The sequence below is a fragment of the Patagioenas fasciata genome, chromosome 3, assembly GCF_037038585.1.
Source record: "Patagioenas fasciata isolate bPatFas1 chromosome 3, bPatFas1.hap1, whole genome shotgun sequence".
NCBI classification, from domain to species: domain Eukaryota; kingdom Metazoa; phylum Chordata; class Aves; order Columbiformes; family Columbidae; genus Patagioenas; species Patagioenas fasciata.
In genome coordinates this window covers 33,065,602-33,083,283 of record NC_092522.1, presented here as the reverse complement: position 1 = coordinate 33,083,283, position 17,682 = coordinate 33,065,602, and the positions used below count along the sequence as shown (strand labels likewise).

Sequence of the window (17,682 nt, the reverse complement as noted above, 5' to 3'; positions counted from 1 at the left end):
TTGCCAGGTTAAACCACAACATTGCCTCACAGGTTTGACTGCAAAAGCAGCCATCAATTGAAAAGTCTTTCAGAATTGGCTGTCAGTTTAATGTCTTTTTGAAGATGAAGTTCTATATCAGTTCCATCCAAAACAAGGTCAAAATGAACTGTATGCTACAATATATATTTTGTGTTTATAATCCTTTATTGGCAGGGATACACATTTTTGCTTAATGTATGACACTAATTTTGTCACTGTCGTTAGCAGAGAGGTGTAGCAATCAAAATGGGAACTTACCGCCTCATTTTCTCTGTGTGGATTCAGCCTACTATACACAGCTTCAATAATATTACGCCTAAAAAGAGAAGTGTTAAAAGAATTAAGCACCATGGATTTCAAAACACTGAGAGTTTAAAAGTTTAAGCACAGTAATAATTTCAAAGTGTTTAAGGTGTTTTTCTTTTAACCTGCCTCTTAAAATCATGAAGCCCAATCTCAGCGTCTTTACTCACTTTCAATATAATGTTTGGGGATTTAGCAGTAAGTCAGGATTTGTAAAGACTAAGCAAGGCAAAGCATTTTCTTACCTTACCCTCCCCACAGTCGACTCCCTTTACATCTTCAGAAGTTCCAGCTTCATAGTCAGATTTTGCCAAGAGTAACATTTAAATCTATATTTTGTTTATTACAACAAAATTCTTCAAGTTGCTGGTTTTCTCGTCTTATTTCTGGATGTAGAACTTTAAGACAGTTTGGTTCTTTTCCCCATTTTTATTACATATACACAGATTACTACTTGCCTATGAACTTTTGAAGTGTGGTGCCCAGAGTATGCAACCCCTGAAATGTGTTGTCCAATGTCTATTCACACTGTAGAAATTAAAACCCAAATGCCACTAGCTAGACATTTTTCTGGCAATGCCATAAGGCCACGCCATCATAGGCAGGCAAAACAAGCACAAAAAGCTACTCAACAAATAAAACCCAAAGTATAAACAGACTTCAGAGAGGAAAAAGGTTATATCTTCAAATCATAGTAAGAACTGAGAAACATTCAGACAAGTATGATAAATATGATCAAAATTATTGACACCTTCAACAAAAAAACTGCTACATAAACTAAGACTCTCAAGTCTGGAAGTGGCCAAGATCTACCAAAATGATGTCTTACAGAATGTGGATAAGCATTGACTGTTGACTTTTCCAAATACAGAGCACAAGGGCATCAAACGAATACATCAGTGAATGTCTCAAAAATACACAGTGATGACTCTTGGTGCAACAGAATTTTCTGGCCCAGAATACTGAGGATGCTAAAAGTTTGATGAGGTTCCTTCTGAAAATATCTAACTTGATGGAAGATAAATTCTAAGTCACTAAGTACATAAAGAACAGCAAGCACCTCAACTGTAAGAAGCTGAAAACCAAAATAATAACGACAGAGGAAGTATTTTACATATTTTCCTCATTTTATGTTCTTCCCTAAGCACCTACTTCCAGCTCTCCTGTGGACAGGACACAGAGCTAGAATGACCCCTGATCTGATCTAGTATGACAAGGTTCTTATGTTCACACCAGGGGAAAAAAAGCACATTCAAAACAGAAGAGTTTGGTTTTTTTAGAGGAATGTTGCAAGTGTGTCAACTTCTGAGACAAAACAATAAATCGGGCAATCTCAGTACCTAGTGTCCAGCACCACAATACATTTTTTTCCAGTCATGATCCAGCATTTAAAACAGTACCTACTAAAATACTCAGAACTCTGGGAGATGGTTTGCAGGTCAGTGTATGCAAGTGACAGTGCATCAAATCTCAGGATGATCACTAACCTAAAACACTGAAAAGATGCTGTCTTATCACATGTTCAAAGGCAATACCTGTTGATGATGAAATCAGAATTTACCAAGACAAGCAGAAGGTAGGCACAATGGATATACATGACAACTTGAAGCCTCAAGACAATGTGGTATATGTAATTTGTCCTTGTTCACACACAAAGGTTCTGGGCTGTGTCTCAATTAGTTCCAGAAAAGAAGTTCAGAATTAAACTGATAGTGGCATTTCCAAAAATTATGGTATGAAAAGCCTACCAAATAACACAACTGCTCCAAAGGCAAATCAAGTTAGAGTCAAAGCTTTAAGAATTCTGCAAAGGTTGCATGGCTGAGTTATCGCGTGGGATCCATCAGCACTGAAAGAAGATTTTCCTAGAGAAAAGTAACTGAATCTTTATGCTGATGATACAGGAGTGGAGCTACTTCAGAGGTTCCTGAGGTTTGCAAACATAGTCCAGTCAAGGTAACATCACACTGCATTTCTCCAGTTTATACATACTAAAAACTATGAGCAACTATAACTGCTGCTAAAATCGCAGATGTCAGCCACCAAGGAGCTCTTTCTGCAACCTGTTTGAGCCAGGTCTTGGAGTTCAAACAGAGGACAGAGTGTGCATTCTTCATGTCCTGGTAACTTCACAGGATTAAGGATCCCAAGACCAAGAACACTCTTGTTATGAAAAAAAAATTAAGTCATGCAGTATGTGGGTTGGGGTTGTGTAGTCACACTTTTCCAAAACTTCCATTCAGGAGGTCAGTCCTACAAGTAAACTAAATATGTGACTGCCTGACTTTGTATAAGTTTGAAGGACAAGAAAATGTCACTAAATGCTGTGTGATATCCTCTTAAAAGAAGCTGCAGGTAAAACTCCTGAAGTCAGTTTTCTGCAACACAGAACTTTAAAAGGTAAAATGGAGAGAAAGGGATCAAAAGACATATTCTGAACCTAAGCCTATTAAAAAGTAACACAGGTCACAACAAATGAAAAAGAAAAAAAATTATACGCAAAGGTTCCAGAACAATGATGCAGTGCACTACACAGTAATTAACAAGCAAAACAATGAAACACACCAACTCATTCAGCAGTTGGGAGGCACTAAGAAGAGGCACACCACAACTCTGAATGCCAGGAGTGTACAAAAGTGGAGAAAAAGGCCAGGAATGTACAGGTAATTTCAAGGCTAGGAAAAAAAAAAAAGGTAAACAGTGCCCATTAATAAGCACACACAATGAAAATGGACGTATAAACAAATGCTCAGAAGGCAGACTTCATATTTTGAAAAAATACAATAAGGCAACATGACATATGCCAGGGAGCAGCAATGGGTCCCACTGTTTGGGGAATTCTAGATTAACAATTGTCTACACTATCCTAAATTCTGTTAATTAAAATCCTTAAATTATAGGTTGTTAGACCGTCACCATTAGTCTCCCCAGAAAACCAACGTAATTTCTGAATGTTTATGAATGTTTATTCCAACCAAGTTTTAAAATGCATATCCCAGTTCAATATTCTTGCTTATCTAACATTCAGTTTAAGATTAAACAAAGAAAAACAATTTTCTTATGAGAATGTTTGCTGAGTAAACACGCATGGACCCAAACTTATAATGGACACTAGGTGGTGGAAGGAACATGACAACAGGAAAGTTGAGCTGGTATTTTGATACTCTGGCTGGTTACATTATTGATAGTTCTTAGCAAATATAAAGCAGCAAAAAGCCAAGAACAAGTATTTTTTATTTCTTAAAACAGCCACATGGAAATAGGAAACTAGTATGTTATGTACCAGAATGTGATCAATCTATTTCCTTTTACCATTCCAGAAGGTGAACAGTAACACAGATGTTTATGTAGTGCAAAAGTAAACTAGCTTATAATATAAACCCCAACTTTATTTAAGTATAGCCATAACAATAAGAAATTTTTAAAACATTTAAAGATAAGTATTTGTTTCAGTGAACTAAACAGTTCAAGAAATTCCAGTACTGTACTCACTTGCCAGCTAAGCCACCTCCTGGTGGTAAATTAGGGATATTCTCCGCAGTTAAAATACGAATAACATGAGCGAGATCAGGCATTCCTTCTTCACCCGATTTTTCCATAATTTCTAATTTAAAAACAGAAGAAATCCTTAGATTACTGAATTAATACCACCCATTCCTTAAGACATGAAAACATAAGATACTACCACTTTTTAAAAGAGACATTATGAAAGAGTTACATGTAAACAGGAAAACATTCTTTACATTTTAGGTGAACAGTCTTTGCATGGTAGAAGAGGGCTGCTGAAATCCATAGCCTGCCTTTCCAGTGTGCTTCTAGCAATTGTCTCTCAGAGAAACTCAGATGTAGACTGTGAACTGGATGAAATATCCTGGAGAGAGCAGCCTGTTGCCCTCCAGACAGATGACAGTCTGTTTCAGTTACCTTCCCATTTTGTTTGAAAACAGTCAGAAGTTACAAAACATATATAACGCCAGTGCTTCCCAGGAATTCAGTTATTCTTCACTGTGAGTAAAGCCTTGCATTCTCAAAGTCCTGAATCTCCAGTGCATAAACACTAAGACCATCATGCAATAAAGAGACATACATAATGGCCCATTATCACTATAGTGGCCAAAACACAATATAGAACTGGCAACAAATAGTTAATAATACAGTATTCCATTTTCAAAGCAGAAGTATCACAAAACAAGTCCAGTGCTATTAAGTTCTTCCGCCTTGGAAAAGAACTGCCTAAGCTGAAGTCAATCTTCATAAATTCTTATTCATCAAAGCTGCTCTAAGGCAAGTGCAGCAGGTGCACATACATTCATTCAGGTATAACAGTACCAGTTTCCAGTCGTCAGCCTCTAGTCATTCAACTACTATCAAGACAGAAGAAGATTCACTAAGTTATTTACAAATTGTAGCTGTATGCATGTGTCACATTTTTAAGAAATAATCTTTTTTTCCTGAAAAATTAGCTAAATTAAGGAATGGCATGCCATTTCCTGTAGACATTGTTCTGTTAATAGATGAAAGCTCTTTGTCTGAGCTACAAAATGGAATAATTAAGAAGAACGAATCCTCTCAAAATATCATACTAAAAACACTTCAGTCAGTCTGTATCTCAGCTACTATCCAAAGACAAACAAATCACTTCAATATCTCACAATCAATTGATTGTATTCTGAATGCCTAATTTGGAGCCTGCAATTAAAGCCAGAAGCAGCTACAATTTGAGTTTCTGAAGGCAGTAGAAAAGCACCTATCTATTTTAAACACTGCATCCCAAGTTTCCTGGTATTTAACCCTCTATTGAGTCTTCTCAGGACTACTGAAAACCACCAAGTGCTTGCGAGGCACTTGCTCCCTCTATATCAGGGACAGCTGTAGGAAAGCCCTCCAAAAGCAATTCTATTTTTACAGGATTTTTACTATCCTGTAGCAAATAAGGCACCATGCTTCTAAGCTCCCATTTTAAATGAGCACAATACAATCTCTGCAATGAATAAGCTAGGAATACTATCACTAGAATTCATTGAACATTCTTCCATGAAACTTCATATGTATTATCATCCATCCATCAAGAACAAATCATTGCTAGCAAAGGGAATGACAGCTCAATATGTATGCTTGAATCTTAGGATTTTGATCACTTCTTCCACACACATTGTCACGCAAATCAGCCACAAGTCCTCTTGCACATTGTGTCCTTTCATGCAGTTCTACCTAGCTAGAGGCAGATTGTACAACTATCATTTTGCTGAGCCACATCTGATAGGAAAGGTGTCTTATGCATATGCTGCTTTTAGTACCAAGAGCATATCTGGTTCTGTTTATACTAAAGGTAGACAGCAAGAATAAGTAAAGCTACAAAAGTAAGCAATTACTAAATATTACTGTAAGCAAAAGATTTTTATATCTTCTTAAAAGGGAATTAAAGCAATCACAACTAATGACTGTTGCCACTTCTTGGTACTGGAAACTTTGACTTTATACTATATAAACACTTCTCAGGGAACACTGAACTGAGCCACAAGCACCTTCTCTCCATATCTAGAAGGTGCTAAATCAGGGATGGTAGGACTAACCATCTCCTTTCACTTTTCCTGATATCAGGGTGAATAATCTCATCCAGAACATGTCCCCTCTCCTAAAAAATAATAAAAAAAAACGCTTTCTAACAGCAAATCCGAGAATAAAGCAAATGACCAAGCATGACCTTTTTTCATTACACATCAGTTAGCAGATGCACACTGTGGATTTGTTTGACAAAGGCCACTAGAGAAAGAAACCAAATGTTTTCAGAAACAGATTTACAGGCATTTACGAGGTTTTCACCTTCATCTCTATGATATTAAGAATAACTCCACAATTAAATATTTTTCCTTGAATGTGTATAACATGATAGCAGAAACTTCTACATCTGTATTGCTAATATAATTTACTTAAAAGAATAACTTCCTGATATTATCATATATGTAAATCCATGAAAGTCCACTATGAAGTCTACTATTTTACTGCTTTACTCCTAGAATACTTTTCTCTTAAAAGCTTAACATTCAACTCAGATATAAGCATTTTGAAAATTCATACAAAATTTTATTTCAATTTTGTATAATGCAAGGCCCCAACCAGACAGCATTACAAGTTCTCTATGTTCCAGCACTGCCTTTGATTTCCAGCTATAAGATTATGGCAATTCAGTTTTATATACAGTAAATACTCCATATATGTAAAATGCACCATCTAACCATCTAACTGTATTGAGAATCTACTTTTAAGACTATTTAATATGTGCCCCTGTTTATGACTTCGGGAGTTAGCATGGGTTGGTTTGGTTATTGTTGGTTCACCACACGCACACCTCTGGTACACTCTTAAACTGAAACGTATCAGAGAAATGAATTTACTTCCATGCCCAGCTCTCTCTTGCTGTAACCCAGCTTATTCTCTCTAAAAAAAACCCCAACCAAACAAAAAAAAAAAAAAAAAAAAAAAAAAAAAAAAAAAAAACCACACACACAAAAAAAGGAAAAAAAAAAAGAACAGAGAAAGAGAACAGCAAGTAGCATTTGAAAGTGGCAGTAAGAAAGGACTGATCTAGAGTAATTTAACTACTGCCTAACACATCTGCATTACTTTGGAAATGAACCAATTAAGTGACTCAAGCACAGCTGTGCTCACCATCCTAAATGACTCAATCCCAAGCCATTCACTACAACCTTGTAAGTATTTCAGAACGCTCTTGAATTGGCAGCTTTGGAATGCAGTTAAACACATTCTGTCAACCTCAAGACCCAAACTAGCAAAAGAGTTTTGGGATACAGTTCTTCCACTAGAGATCTCTGTAAACTATCACTTGCTGAGTTTTTTAACAACTGTTTAAAAAAGCCCTCTGTTTTGGTATTCAAACAATAACTCTGTTTTAATAACTCTGGAAAGATATTATAGAACTACTAACTCAACTCATGGTACAAATACACAGGATCTCAGCATTCTACTTTGGAATGTATAATGACAGTCTAGAAATATTACGTGTGGGAGATCGAATTCGCTTGAATTCATATTGTATTGTGTGGAGCCCATGAGGTTTCGCCCTCGCAATTACGCATCTAAGTATCAAATTGCTTTTCAATACAGATTTTTTGGCATTATTTTTAGTTTTTAAAACAAACAAAAGCATGCAAACAACACCCTTCTCTCCATGCCAAAGCTTAAAATGCACAAGCATAGCAGTGAAAAAAACCTGTTGTCTAAAATGTTTGATGGGTTAGTCTACTCAGCTTTAAATTTCAGGTCCACAAGAGAACAGGAAAAAAAATCCTTTATTGAACAGTGTACATTCATTGAAAACAAATACCATCGATCAAACTCAAATTGCTTCAGGAAGCCCAAAAGGATTTTTCACTAAGTGCCAAAGTTGCCCTGATTTAAATTGGTCACTGAAAGATGAGAGTACCTAAGAGAACTCATAGCTGGTATTTTTAATGACATCTATGTCTTTGCAGATCAGTAGTTCCAAGACAAGCTGTTTTTTTTCAGAATGTTTTTAATAGCCAATAAAACTATTGGCTAAGAACCAACTACACGCAACTTGTGAGCTGTTAATTCTTTAACAGAGAAAGAAACATTGTTGCACACAATACTTGAACTAAGTCCATTATTTGTCTTTCAAAAGGAACAGTCATCATCTAGTCTGTTATTTTAAACATTAGTAAACCTACTACAGATTCTTACCATGTACAATTACTTGCTGTAACTGAACACAGACACTTGCCAAGTCAAGAGCCTCGGAACACAAAAATTACAAGTAAATTGTAATAGGCTTCCTCGAAGACTATCCTAAAGTGTAAACTGTATTTAGAATACATCTAAAGAAATACAACTTGTGTCCTTTGAAAATAACTGGAAGAGATGATAAAATCTGTATCATCAACATCACAACTCATCTACCGGGCTTTATGTTTCTAGAATTAAAGGCAGTTTAACTTTTCAGGCACAGCTCTTATGCACCATTTTCCAGACCAGACTTGGTCTAAAGATGAACACAAAACTGTGGCAGTTCTCTTATCCTGATGAAAGTTGTTTCCACCATCCAAGCCTTTTCTTTACTACTGCAAGACTTAAGATCACGCTTTTTTGTGTTGTTTTTTTGTTTTGTGTGTTTTTTTTTTCCTAACGCAAAGTATTTCTGCTCCCTACTTAACCTTTTAAACAGAGCACTTTTTAAAAAGAATTCGACATATTTCTATCCAATTCTCTCGACACTGCTTAGTGGTTTGAAAAAATTTGTTCATGTTTCTCTATAATTTCTGAACTAATAACACCAAAGGCACACAGGTAAGGTAAAAATCTGCAGTCCAACAACTTTTCTTTTTAAGGATACTGTCAAAATGACAGTTTCACAGAATTTGTTATGAACACAGAAATTTGTTAGAAGATAGGTAAATATTTTAAGTTCTTCTGAAGTCTGTTTCCTTTATTTTTTCCACTTCTAGACAGAATTTACTCAAGTATGCTAACTTTCATTCCTTGCTAAATACTTGACATTAAAAGGCCTTGCACCCCATCCAATTAGCAGAACACAGAATGAGACAGGGAAGTCATGCAGAAAATAAAAATACATTAAAAGAAATCAAGAAGAGCTGAACCAACAGAAGTCTAGGCTTTGAAGCAACTCACTTCTCTGGCATACTTAACAACCTTTGTGTTACATTCGGAATGGCTCTGCATCAGTTCCGACTACAAACTCTCCACTTGTTTTGGTCCGTGTAGTATTTGTTAAACACGACAAAGTAGCTAAAATACATTTCTGCTAAGAAGTTAATTTGATACCTTAGAGTAGTAACTCAGTTATGCGACAACATTGCACTGTTACTAGCAACTAGTGCTTCCTACGTCATTCTCAGTTAATCCAGTCACTCTGATCAGAAGTGATTTGGCAGCTTTTCTATTAATCTTCTTAACCCTCACTTATGAAAGCAATAAAATCCACTGTGGTTTCATCAATTTTTTCCATATTTGCTAACTGAGAGAGGAGGCACCATAAGCTGGGAATACTGACAGGTGAGCACTGAGTGCACACCTGACTGCTGGCAGAGAAGGTAACTCCTGGCTCTCTCCCAGAGGCTATTAACAGCCTCAGACATACGAAGATAATAGGTATTTATCTTAACTAGTGTCATCTAGGAAGCCTGGGATGGAAGCCAAGTTCTGAGAACCCTGCCTGGAGCTCACATTTGAAGTGACCATTAGCTCTCTGATCTCAACAGAAACTACAAAAATACAAGCTGTTTCAACTCAGACCACATTTAAACAAGAGGGAAAGACACCACACACAACACCAGTACATTCAGAGATAACTTGTATTGTGGCCTGAAGGCATTCTTACGTGTATCTAAAAATTAAGCTTGGTTACATCAACTATCTTCCATTACTGAGACACTGACGCAAACACAAAAAACACTTAAGTTTATCTCATTTGTCTAAGAGTGCAATTAAAAAAGGTATCTACATAAAGAACGATTTTCACAGTTGTTTCACACCAAGGAAAAAATGGTAAAATACACAGCATCATTCGTCACATTAGAATAAGTTTGAGAATTTTTGATACTAAAATGGTCAAACTAACAGGTGTCTACAGCAAGTTACAGTGGCAGCATGTACATTTCCATGTCTCTGTTGCATTTTACACTGAATCATTGTTAAGAAAAGTTGTGAATGGTTAGCTGTGGAATTTTTGCGGTTGCACACTCTCAGAAGGCTCCTGATCTCAGATCTACAGATTACTTCTCAGTTATACCTAATGGTACTTACTTGGATATGAACTACTTTCTAGTAGAAGTATATCCAATCAGTTCTTTCAGTACCCATTACAGCATGTTAAAAAGCCAGTGGGTGTCTCAGATATTAAAATAAACCAAAACCAACAAGAAAAACAGAAGCAGCATGTATCTCCTACGTGATAGTGCTTGAGTGCCGCATTAGTAATTCTCATCATGCTCAGGCACCTGGAAAGTTTCCGGATCTATGTTAAGAAAATTTGGTCAGTGACACCTCTTTCATAAAAAACGCTCAAGCTCAGGCAGTCAGTGGTCAGGGCTGTGATTTATGTCACTGAGACCTTGTTAGAGTCTGAAGATGGCGGCTTCATGTAGATTCTGACCTGCAAAGTCCCAAGCATCTTGTCACCCAGATTTAAATTACTTTCACAGAACTCTGCTGAACAGTCCTTTAGACTGCCAATATCACATTTCTTCAATATGAACAGAGACATACCATCAGGACAGCAATACTACAGTAAAAAGTGAAACCACTACTCTCAGTACCTGGAACAAATACATCTAAGGAGGCTACACAACTCATTATCATCTACAAAGGGATCACCTCTTCATGAAGCACAGTTCAACTTGGATCTAGGGAATATTCTAGTCCAAGGCTGAAACAAGCCAAAAAAGGGTACAAGTTATCTCAATCAGCTTTCTCTTCAGTAAACCCCTTCCTTTCCGTGAATACTGTTGCTGTAACTGGTAGCTCCAACAAGTGGGTTAATAAACTGCATCACCATAAGTGGCTGACAGTGGGTGACTCTTCTGATGAGATTACTGAAGTTTAAAGAATCCCAACAACAAAGTTTTCAAAACCTCTGACGACTGCTCCTCTCCCAACGATGCTACTTCACAGCATTATCCTAGCAACATTTGTAACAGCAAGACAAACTGTTCCAAGAACTCAGTTCTTTTCATGCCTGGGTTGCTTCTGCAAAAACCCTGTGCCAACATTAAGAACAATACTACAAAAACCACGAGCTTTCAGTATCAGCCCTGAACTTCAGTCAGTGCTACCAAAACTGAGCTGTACCTCGATCACTAGCATAATTAAGAAGACTGAAGAGACTGGCAGGCCACTACATATAGCGGTTCTCAGACTTCAGAACAGCCCTAACCAGTGACAAAAGATTTTAAATTAGAAGCAACAGTTCGAAAGCCTGCCTGAGATTTCAGTTTTTCTGACATTAAGAACATCGCAGAAAAGGAATAAATACACAAGGGCAAGCCTTTCATTCCGAGTCAAGCTAACTCTCCTGTAACTGCTTCTGCTTAAGGGAAGAAGATGCATTCAAACTATTGGATAAGTGTTATCAGATCAGTGACTAAATGAAACTGGTTAGAAATTAAGTTTAGTCCTCCATGAAAGTTCTAGATGATTATATTGTTTTTATTCACACATACATACACACCAGTGAGCATTCAGAATCCAAAGGGCTCTTGCATTTGTAAGTATTTTGATAATTTATATTCTGTTAAGTTTTTGCAAAAGCTGGCTTAACAGAAAAGTTCTCAGTGTGATAAATAACTAACAGCTATGTTAAAAAGCAGTTAAAAAAGCCTGGACAATTAGATGAGTAACTTGTCCCTTCATAAAAAGTCAGTACAGCTTTTTCTATTTGTCAAAGCTGTCACAAAAAAGGGACCAAATATCACAAGCATCTCAATATTTTATACGCAAGACATTAATAATATCACTATTCACTTCACTGATGTAATGCTCTGCAAGGTCAGTGGTTGCATTTTGACCTGTGAAGACAGAATTACAAATCTAAAGCTTATATTTAGAAAAAGCTAGCAGAATACCAGGATGAACTAACCACATGTCTTAAAACATTTTTCCTCACACATAAAAATTCAAAGTTGTAACCAGGCCTGAATTTGACCCAACACATAATGGCATGATGGCTTTCAGGGTTTTTGTTTTCAAGCTCAAGAAGGCTATGACAGCATTTCTACTGAACAAAATGGATTTCTTACCTTCAACCCGTGATTCCAAGTACTTATCCAACTCAGCATCTTTTTTCACTGCCTCATCTGAGACCTTAGGAGCATTTGAAAAACACACTAGTACGATACTCATGTTATCACGACTCCCCTACATGACAAAGAAAAAAGAAGAGTTAGGGTCTTTAGTCTTATTTTTCATTTTTCTATTCTAGTCACTTTTACTTGTTCCAAATATGGTACTACAGATACACCTGGAAAAAAAGAAACCTTGCAATAAAACTGTATTTTTATTAATAAGAACCTCTAAGTTTCCCAACTAAACTACTTGCCAAAATTTTGCTGATTTTTATTGTATTATTCTTAGTGTTAAAGTTTAACGGACTTATTTACATGTCAACAGTTTAAAAATAATATCAAGAAAATAGGTCAGAAATTAAACAGTCATATAACGTTACCTTAAGCCAAGTTAAAAAACAACTCATGTTGCAAAGTGGCATGCAGAATACTTATCCTAGATTTCTAGAATAGTTAGCTCCAGCTACTACTTTATTTCAGCTCAAAAGCATTCACGTAAGACATTGGCTTAATCTCAAATCTGTTTATCAGAATGCACCTGCATCATATGTAGCACATTGAAGTACAAAATGCTAATTCATTTAGTATGGCCAAGCTGACATTACAGACTGCCATGTGCTCAGCAACCTGAGCCAACTGCTTTTTCCAGATATGAATTTTAATGACAGTTTTTCACCAGTAAGTTCCAATACCACTTTCCTGCTCACATTTAATTTTAAACAATTACAATCCAAAGCCAAATTTAAAAACACAGTGTCTAAGTCTCTTGCAAGGAGATCCAGCAAAACCATAATTTAAACTCCTGGTTTGAAATTAAGGTCTTACTGCAGACACCAGGATCTGACTTTATAAAATAAATATGAGGTCAGGGCTCAGTTTTACTGAAGGTATATTAGAGTGAGTATCCTTTAACAAGGCTGATCAAGTGCTTGGTCAGAAAAGCCATGGCATTTAAACCAATCACACATCATATGGCATATGCTGGAATACAATTCTATTTCTGAAAAAAATAACTTACCCTTTAGCGTTAGAATACTGAATTTTAATGTTTTCCTCAAAATGGCAAGTTTGCCATGTGGTCTAATAAAGGAACCCTATTTGCACAAACAGGAATTGCACTTTTCAGGGAATTCTGGTAGTAGTATACCTATGAAACACTTCCAGACGGACCTGCAGTTGCTCCAAACAAATTCTAAATTTGAGGAGTGCAAGCAAGCTCAGGTGCAAAAGAAGTGCTTCTCCATCTAAGCTACAACAATAAGCTGAGGACACTGCTTCAGATGACAGACAAACCATACCTTGATGAGGAAATGGTACAATGACTTTTATGCAAAGGATATGAACACTGCCCAACTTGAATGAGCAAAAAATAATCACCCCAAAATACCTCACACAGAATTTATTAGTTTTAAAAATTTTGTATTTGGAAATATAGTTCAGAACTGAACCTATATGGAAGAGTTATTTGAGAAAAAGAAATCTTTGGTTTTGAAACAGCTATCCCCTCTCCAGGCACAAAGGATGAGGCTGTATATTCTTCAGCAAGGATATACAGTTGAACGGAAACAGAGAGAAAGGAAGAAAGAGAAGAGGAAGAGTAGGCCAGGAACTGCTGATAACATCATACCCATCTAAAGAGAAGATCATTTTAGAACAGCTGCTTGGAGAAAAAAGTTACATACCTTATGTAAACAAGTGTCCACTACCCAATTGCACACTTTTTCCAGGTCATCTGATACTTCAAGTCTAGACTTAACAAATTCACAGAGCTCTTCATTGCTCATTACATCCCAGATTCCGTCACAAGCCAAGATGATAAATTCATCTTCATCTGCCCTTAAAATCTCACAAACCTCAGGCTCTGGAGAAACAAGTTGTTCTGTAGGGCCTTTACCGTCAACACATTTGTAGTCATAGTCCCCCAGAGCTCGAGAAACTGCCAATGAACCATTAACACGCTGAATCATTACACTGCCTCCTGCATTCTGGATTCGCTCCTTCTCCCTTGGGTTGCAAGGTTTGTGATCCTGTGTTGAAAAACAGACTTGTCCATTCCTATAGAGAACAGCCCGTGAATCACCACAATTGATAAAGTACACATGTTCAGGTGAAATCAAAACTCCCACTGCTGTTGAGCCACTTCTGTCCATTCCATTTCTGAGGTCTGAGAAATTGCGCATATACTCATCAATTTTCAAAAAGCCAGTTCTGATTCCACTCTTGACATTTTCCACTGAAGGTTCAAGAGCAGATCCAGGTTTTTCTGTCGCCCTAAAGTCTTCATTGTTAGTGATGTGTTCTAACAAGTGCGTGGAGCAATAATTTGCCACACGAGATCCTGCGTGACCATCATAGACAGCAAAAAAGGACCAGTCCTCTAAGCCGTGGGGAATACCTACAACAGCTGTGTGAGCATCTTCCATTTCCACTCTCCATCCCTGCATACTGCTGAGGCCGTAACGCAAGCCATTTCCTGCACCATGAGCATTATGCTTTTCAGTTTTTGGTTTATCCAAAAATGCACCCATGTTTATGCAGTACTGAATCTGAAAAACAGAGAAGAAAAATCTTATTTATAAAACCACCATTCCATATAAGCTTTGTTCTCCCTTTCCTGTGTTTCTTCTTCATAAACAAGTGATAAAGCGTGCACTTGTGCAGAAGTCAAAAACTGTAATGGGGGAAAAGTAATTAATGACACAAAGTGTGAACTTCCAGACCCATGTTTGCACTGTTCTGTGTGTGGTTTATTTTGTTTTGTTTGGTTTGTTGTTGGGCTTTTGTTTGTTTGTTTTCTGGTAAGGCATTCTGTGTTTTGAAGAGCTGTTTAATCAAAATAAAGGCTCTCCATATGAAGGCAGAGCAATCCACATACCTTTGCAGTGCTGCAAACTTCGTTATTCTCTGCAGAAAATAATTCATGCTGGAAAAACAACCACGTCACTCCTATTATCTTTCCAGCTTTATTGTGTCATGAAGAAAAGCTAATACTTCATAAATAAGGACTGGTCTCACTAGCTTTGCATGCACTGTACTACTTCAGTATTCTTGTATAGCAAGGCCAAAGTGACAACAGGGGAATGTAGACCATCTGCCAAAGGAAACAAGAAGGCAAATCCTACTTCACAGAATCACAGAATCACAGAATTGGCTAGGTTGGAAAAGACCTCAGAGATCATCAAGTCCAACCCTTGGTCCAACTTCAGCCCATTTACTAGATCATGGCACTAAGAGCCATGTCCAATCTCAGTTTAAAAACCTCCAGGGACGGTGAGTCCACCACCTCCCTAGGCAGGCCATTCCAATGCCTGATCACTCTTTCCGTAAAGAACTTCTTCCTAATATCCAGCCTAAACTTCCCCTGGCAGAGTTTAAGCCCATGTCCCCTTGTCCTATTGCTAACTGCCTGGGAGAAGAGACCAGTTCCCACCTGACTATAACTTCCCTTCAGGTAGTTATAGAGAGCAATGAGGTCACCTCTAAGCCTCCTCCTCTCCAGGCTGAACAACCCCAGCTCCCTCAGCCTCTCACCATAGGTCATGTGCTCAAGTCCCTTCACCAGTCTTGTTGCTCTTCTCTGGACCCGCTCCAGCACCTCAATATCCCTCCTGAACTGAGGGGCCCAGAACTGAACACAATACTCCAGGTGTGGCCTCACCAATGCAGAGTACAGGGGAAGGATCACTTCCCTTGTCCTGCTGACCACACTATTTTTGATACAAGACAGGATACCATTGGCCTTCTTGGCCACCTGGGCACACTGTTGGCTCATGTTGAGCTTGCTGTCAATCAGTACCCCCAGGTCCCTTTCTGTCTGGCTGCTCTCCAGCCACTCTGTGCCCAGCCTGTAGCGCTGAAGGGGGTTGTTGTGGCCAAAGTGCAGGACCCGGCACTTGGCCTTGTTGAACTTCATCCCATTGTAATCAGCCCATTTTTCCAGTCTATCCAGATCTCTTTGCAGAGCCCTCCTGCCTTCCAGCAGGTCAACACTGCCCCCCAACTTGGTGTCATCAGCAAATTTGCTGATGGTGGTCTCAATCCCCTCATCTAAATCATCAATAAAGATGTTAAACAGGACTGGACCCAACACTGACCCCTGGGGGACACCACTAGTGACTGGCCGCCAGCTAGATGCAGCCCCATTTACCAGCACTCTCTGGGCCCGGCCCTCCAGCCAGTTCTTAACCCAGCAGAGAGTGCACTTGTCCAAGCCATGGGCTATCAGCTTTTGAAGGAGTATATTATGGGAGACAGTGTCAAAGGCTTTGCTGAAGTCTAGATAGATCACATCTACAGCTTTCCCCTCATCCACTAGGTGGGTCACCTGATCATAAAAGGAAATCAGGTTGGTCAGACAGGACCTGCCCCTCCTAAACCCATGCTGGCTGGGTCTGATCCCTGGTCCATCCTGGAGGTGCTGTGTGATTGCATTCAGGATGATCTGCTCCATCACCCTGCCAGGCACCGAGGTCAGGCTGACAGGCCTGTAGTTGCCAGGGTCAGCTTTGCAGCCCTTTTTGTGGATTGGGGTAACATTTGCCAGTTTCCAATCATTTGGGACCTCCCCAGTGAGCCAAGACTGTTGGAAGATGATGGAGAGCGGCTTGGCGAGCTCTTCTGCTAGCTCCCTCATCACCCTAGGATGGATCCCGTCTGGTCCCATAGACTTATGAGGATCCAGATGGCTCAGTAAGCCACCAACTATTTCCTCTTGGAATACAAGGGGACTATTTGGCTTCCTATTCCTGTCAACCATCTCCAGAGGCCAGTTATCCTGAGGGCCATCTGTTTGACTGGTAAATATTGAGGCAAAGTAGGTATTAAGTACCTCAGCTTTCTCCTCATCTTTGTTAACTATATTTCCCTCAAAGTCCAGTAGAGAATGGAGGTTTTCCTTGCCCCTCCTTTTGTTATTAACATATTTAAAGAAGGACTTTTTATTATCCCTAACAGAATTGGCCAAATTAACTTCAAACTGCACTTTTGTTTCCCTGATTTTTTTCCTGCACGATCTAGCTATTTTCCTAAATTCTTCATAGGTAGCCAGCCCTTTTTTCCACAGTCTGTAAACTCTCTTTTTATTTCTGATTTCCTTCAAAATCTCCCTGTTTAGCCAAGCCGGTTGTCTTCCCTGTCGGCTAGCCTTTCGGCGCACTGGTATAGCCTGATCCTGTGCCCTCAAAACCTCCCGCTTGAAGTATGTCCAACCCTCCTGGGCCCCCTTGTTTTTAAGCATCCAAGAAAACTTCTACCAGGATTCTCTTACTAAATTATACTTAGCCCTTTGTAAAACATTTCCATTTTTACCATCCCTAAAAGATGTTTGTGTCCTTACATGTGGTTTTAAGCTCAAAGATGCACTGATCTTGATTTTTAAATGTATCCAGTTACAAGAGATATGAGCTATCTAATAGAAGAAAATAATCCAGAGGAAGTAAAGAGTTCTTCAATATTTGAAGATCTACCTCAAAATATATAAGAAAGAACCACCTCCAGAGATCAAGCTTGGAGGTAAAATGTG

At 38.4% G+C, this 17,682-nt stretch overlaps 1 protein-coding gene across 6 annotated transcripts in view; it reads right to left on the bottom strand.

Moving 5' to 3' along the window:
* The window catches only part of PPM1B (protein phosphatase, Mg2+/Mn2+ dependent 1B), a 60,507-nt gene that overhangs the window by 9,881 nt on the left and 32,944 nt on the right, over nt 1–17,682 (bottom strand). For all 6 annotated transcript variants that reach the window (XM_071806075.1, XM_065834380.2, XM_065834377.2 and 3 more), the window contains 4 exons: nt 13,844–14,707; nt 12,117–12,234; nt 3,817–3,928; nt 280–337 (listed from right to left, as the gene is read on the bottom strand). In XM_071806075.1, coding sequence (XP_071662176.1) covers nt 280–337; nt 3,817–3,928; nt 12,117–12,234; nt 13,844–14,689 — 1,134 coding nt within the window. In that variant the 5' untranslated portion in view covers nt 14,690–14,707. The remainder of the gene's footprint in view (nt 1–279; nt 338–3,816; nt 3,929–12,116; nt 12,235–13,843; nt 14,708–17,682) is intronic.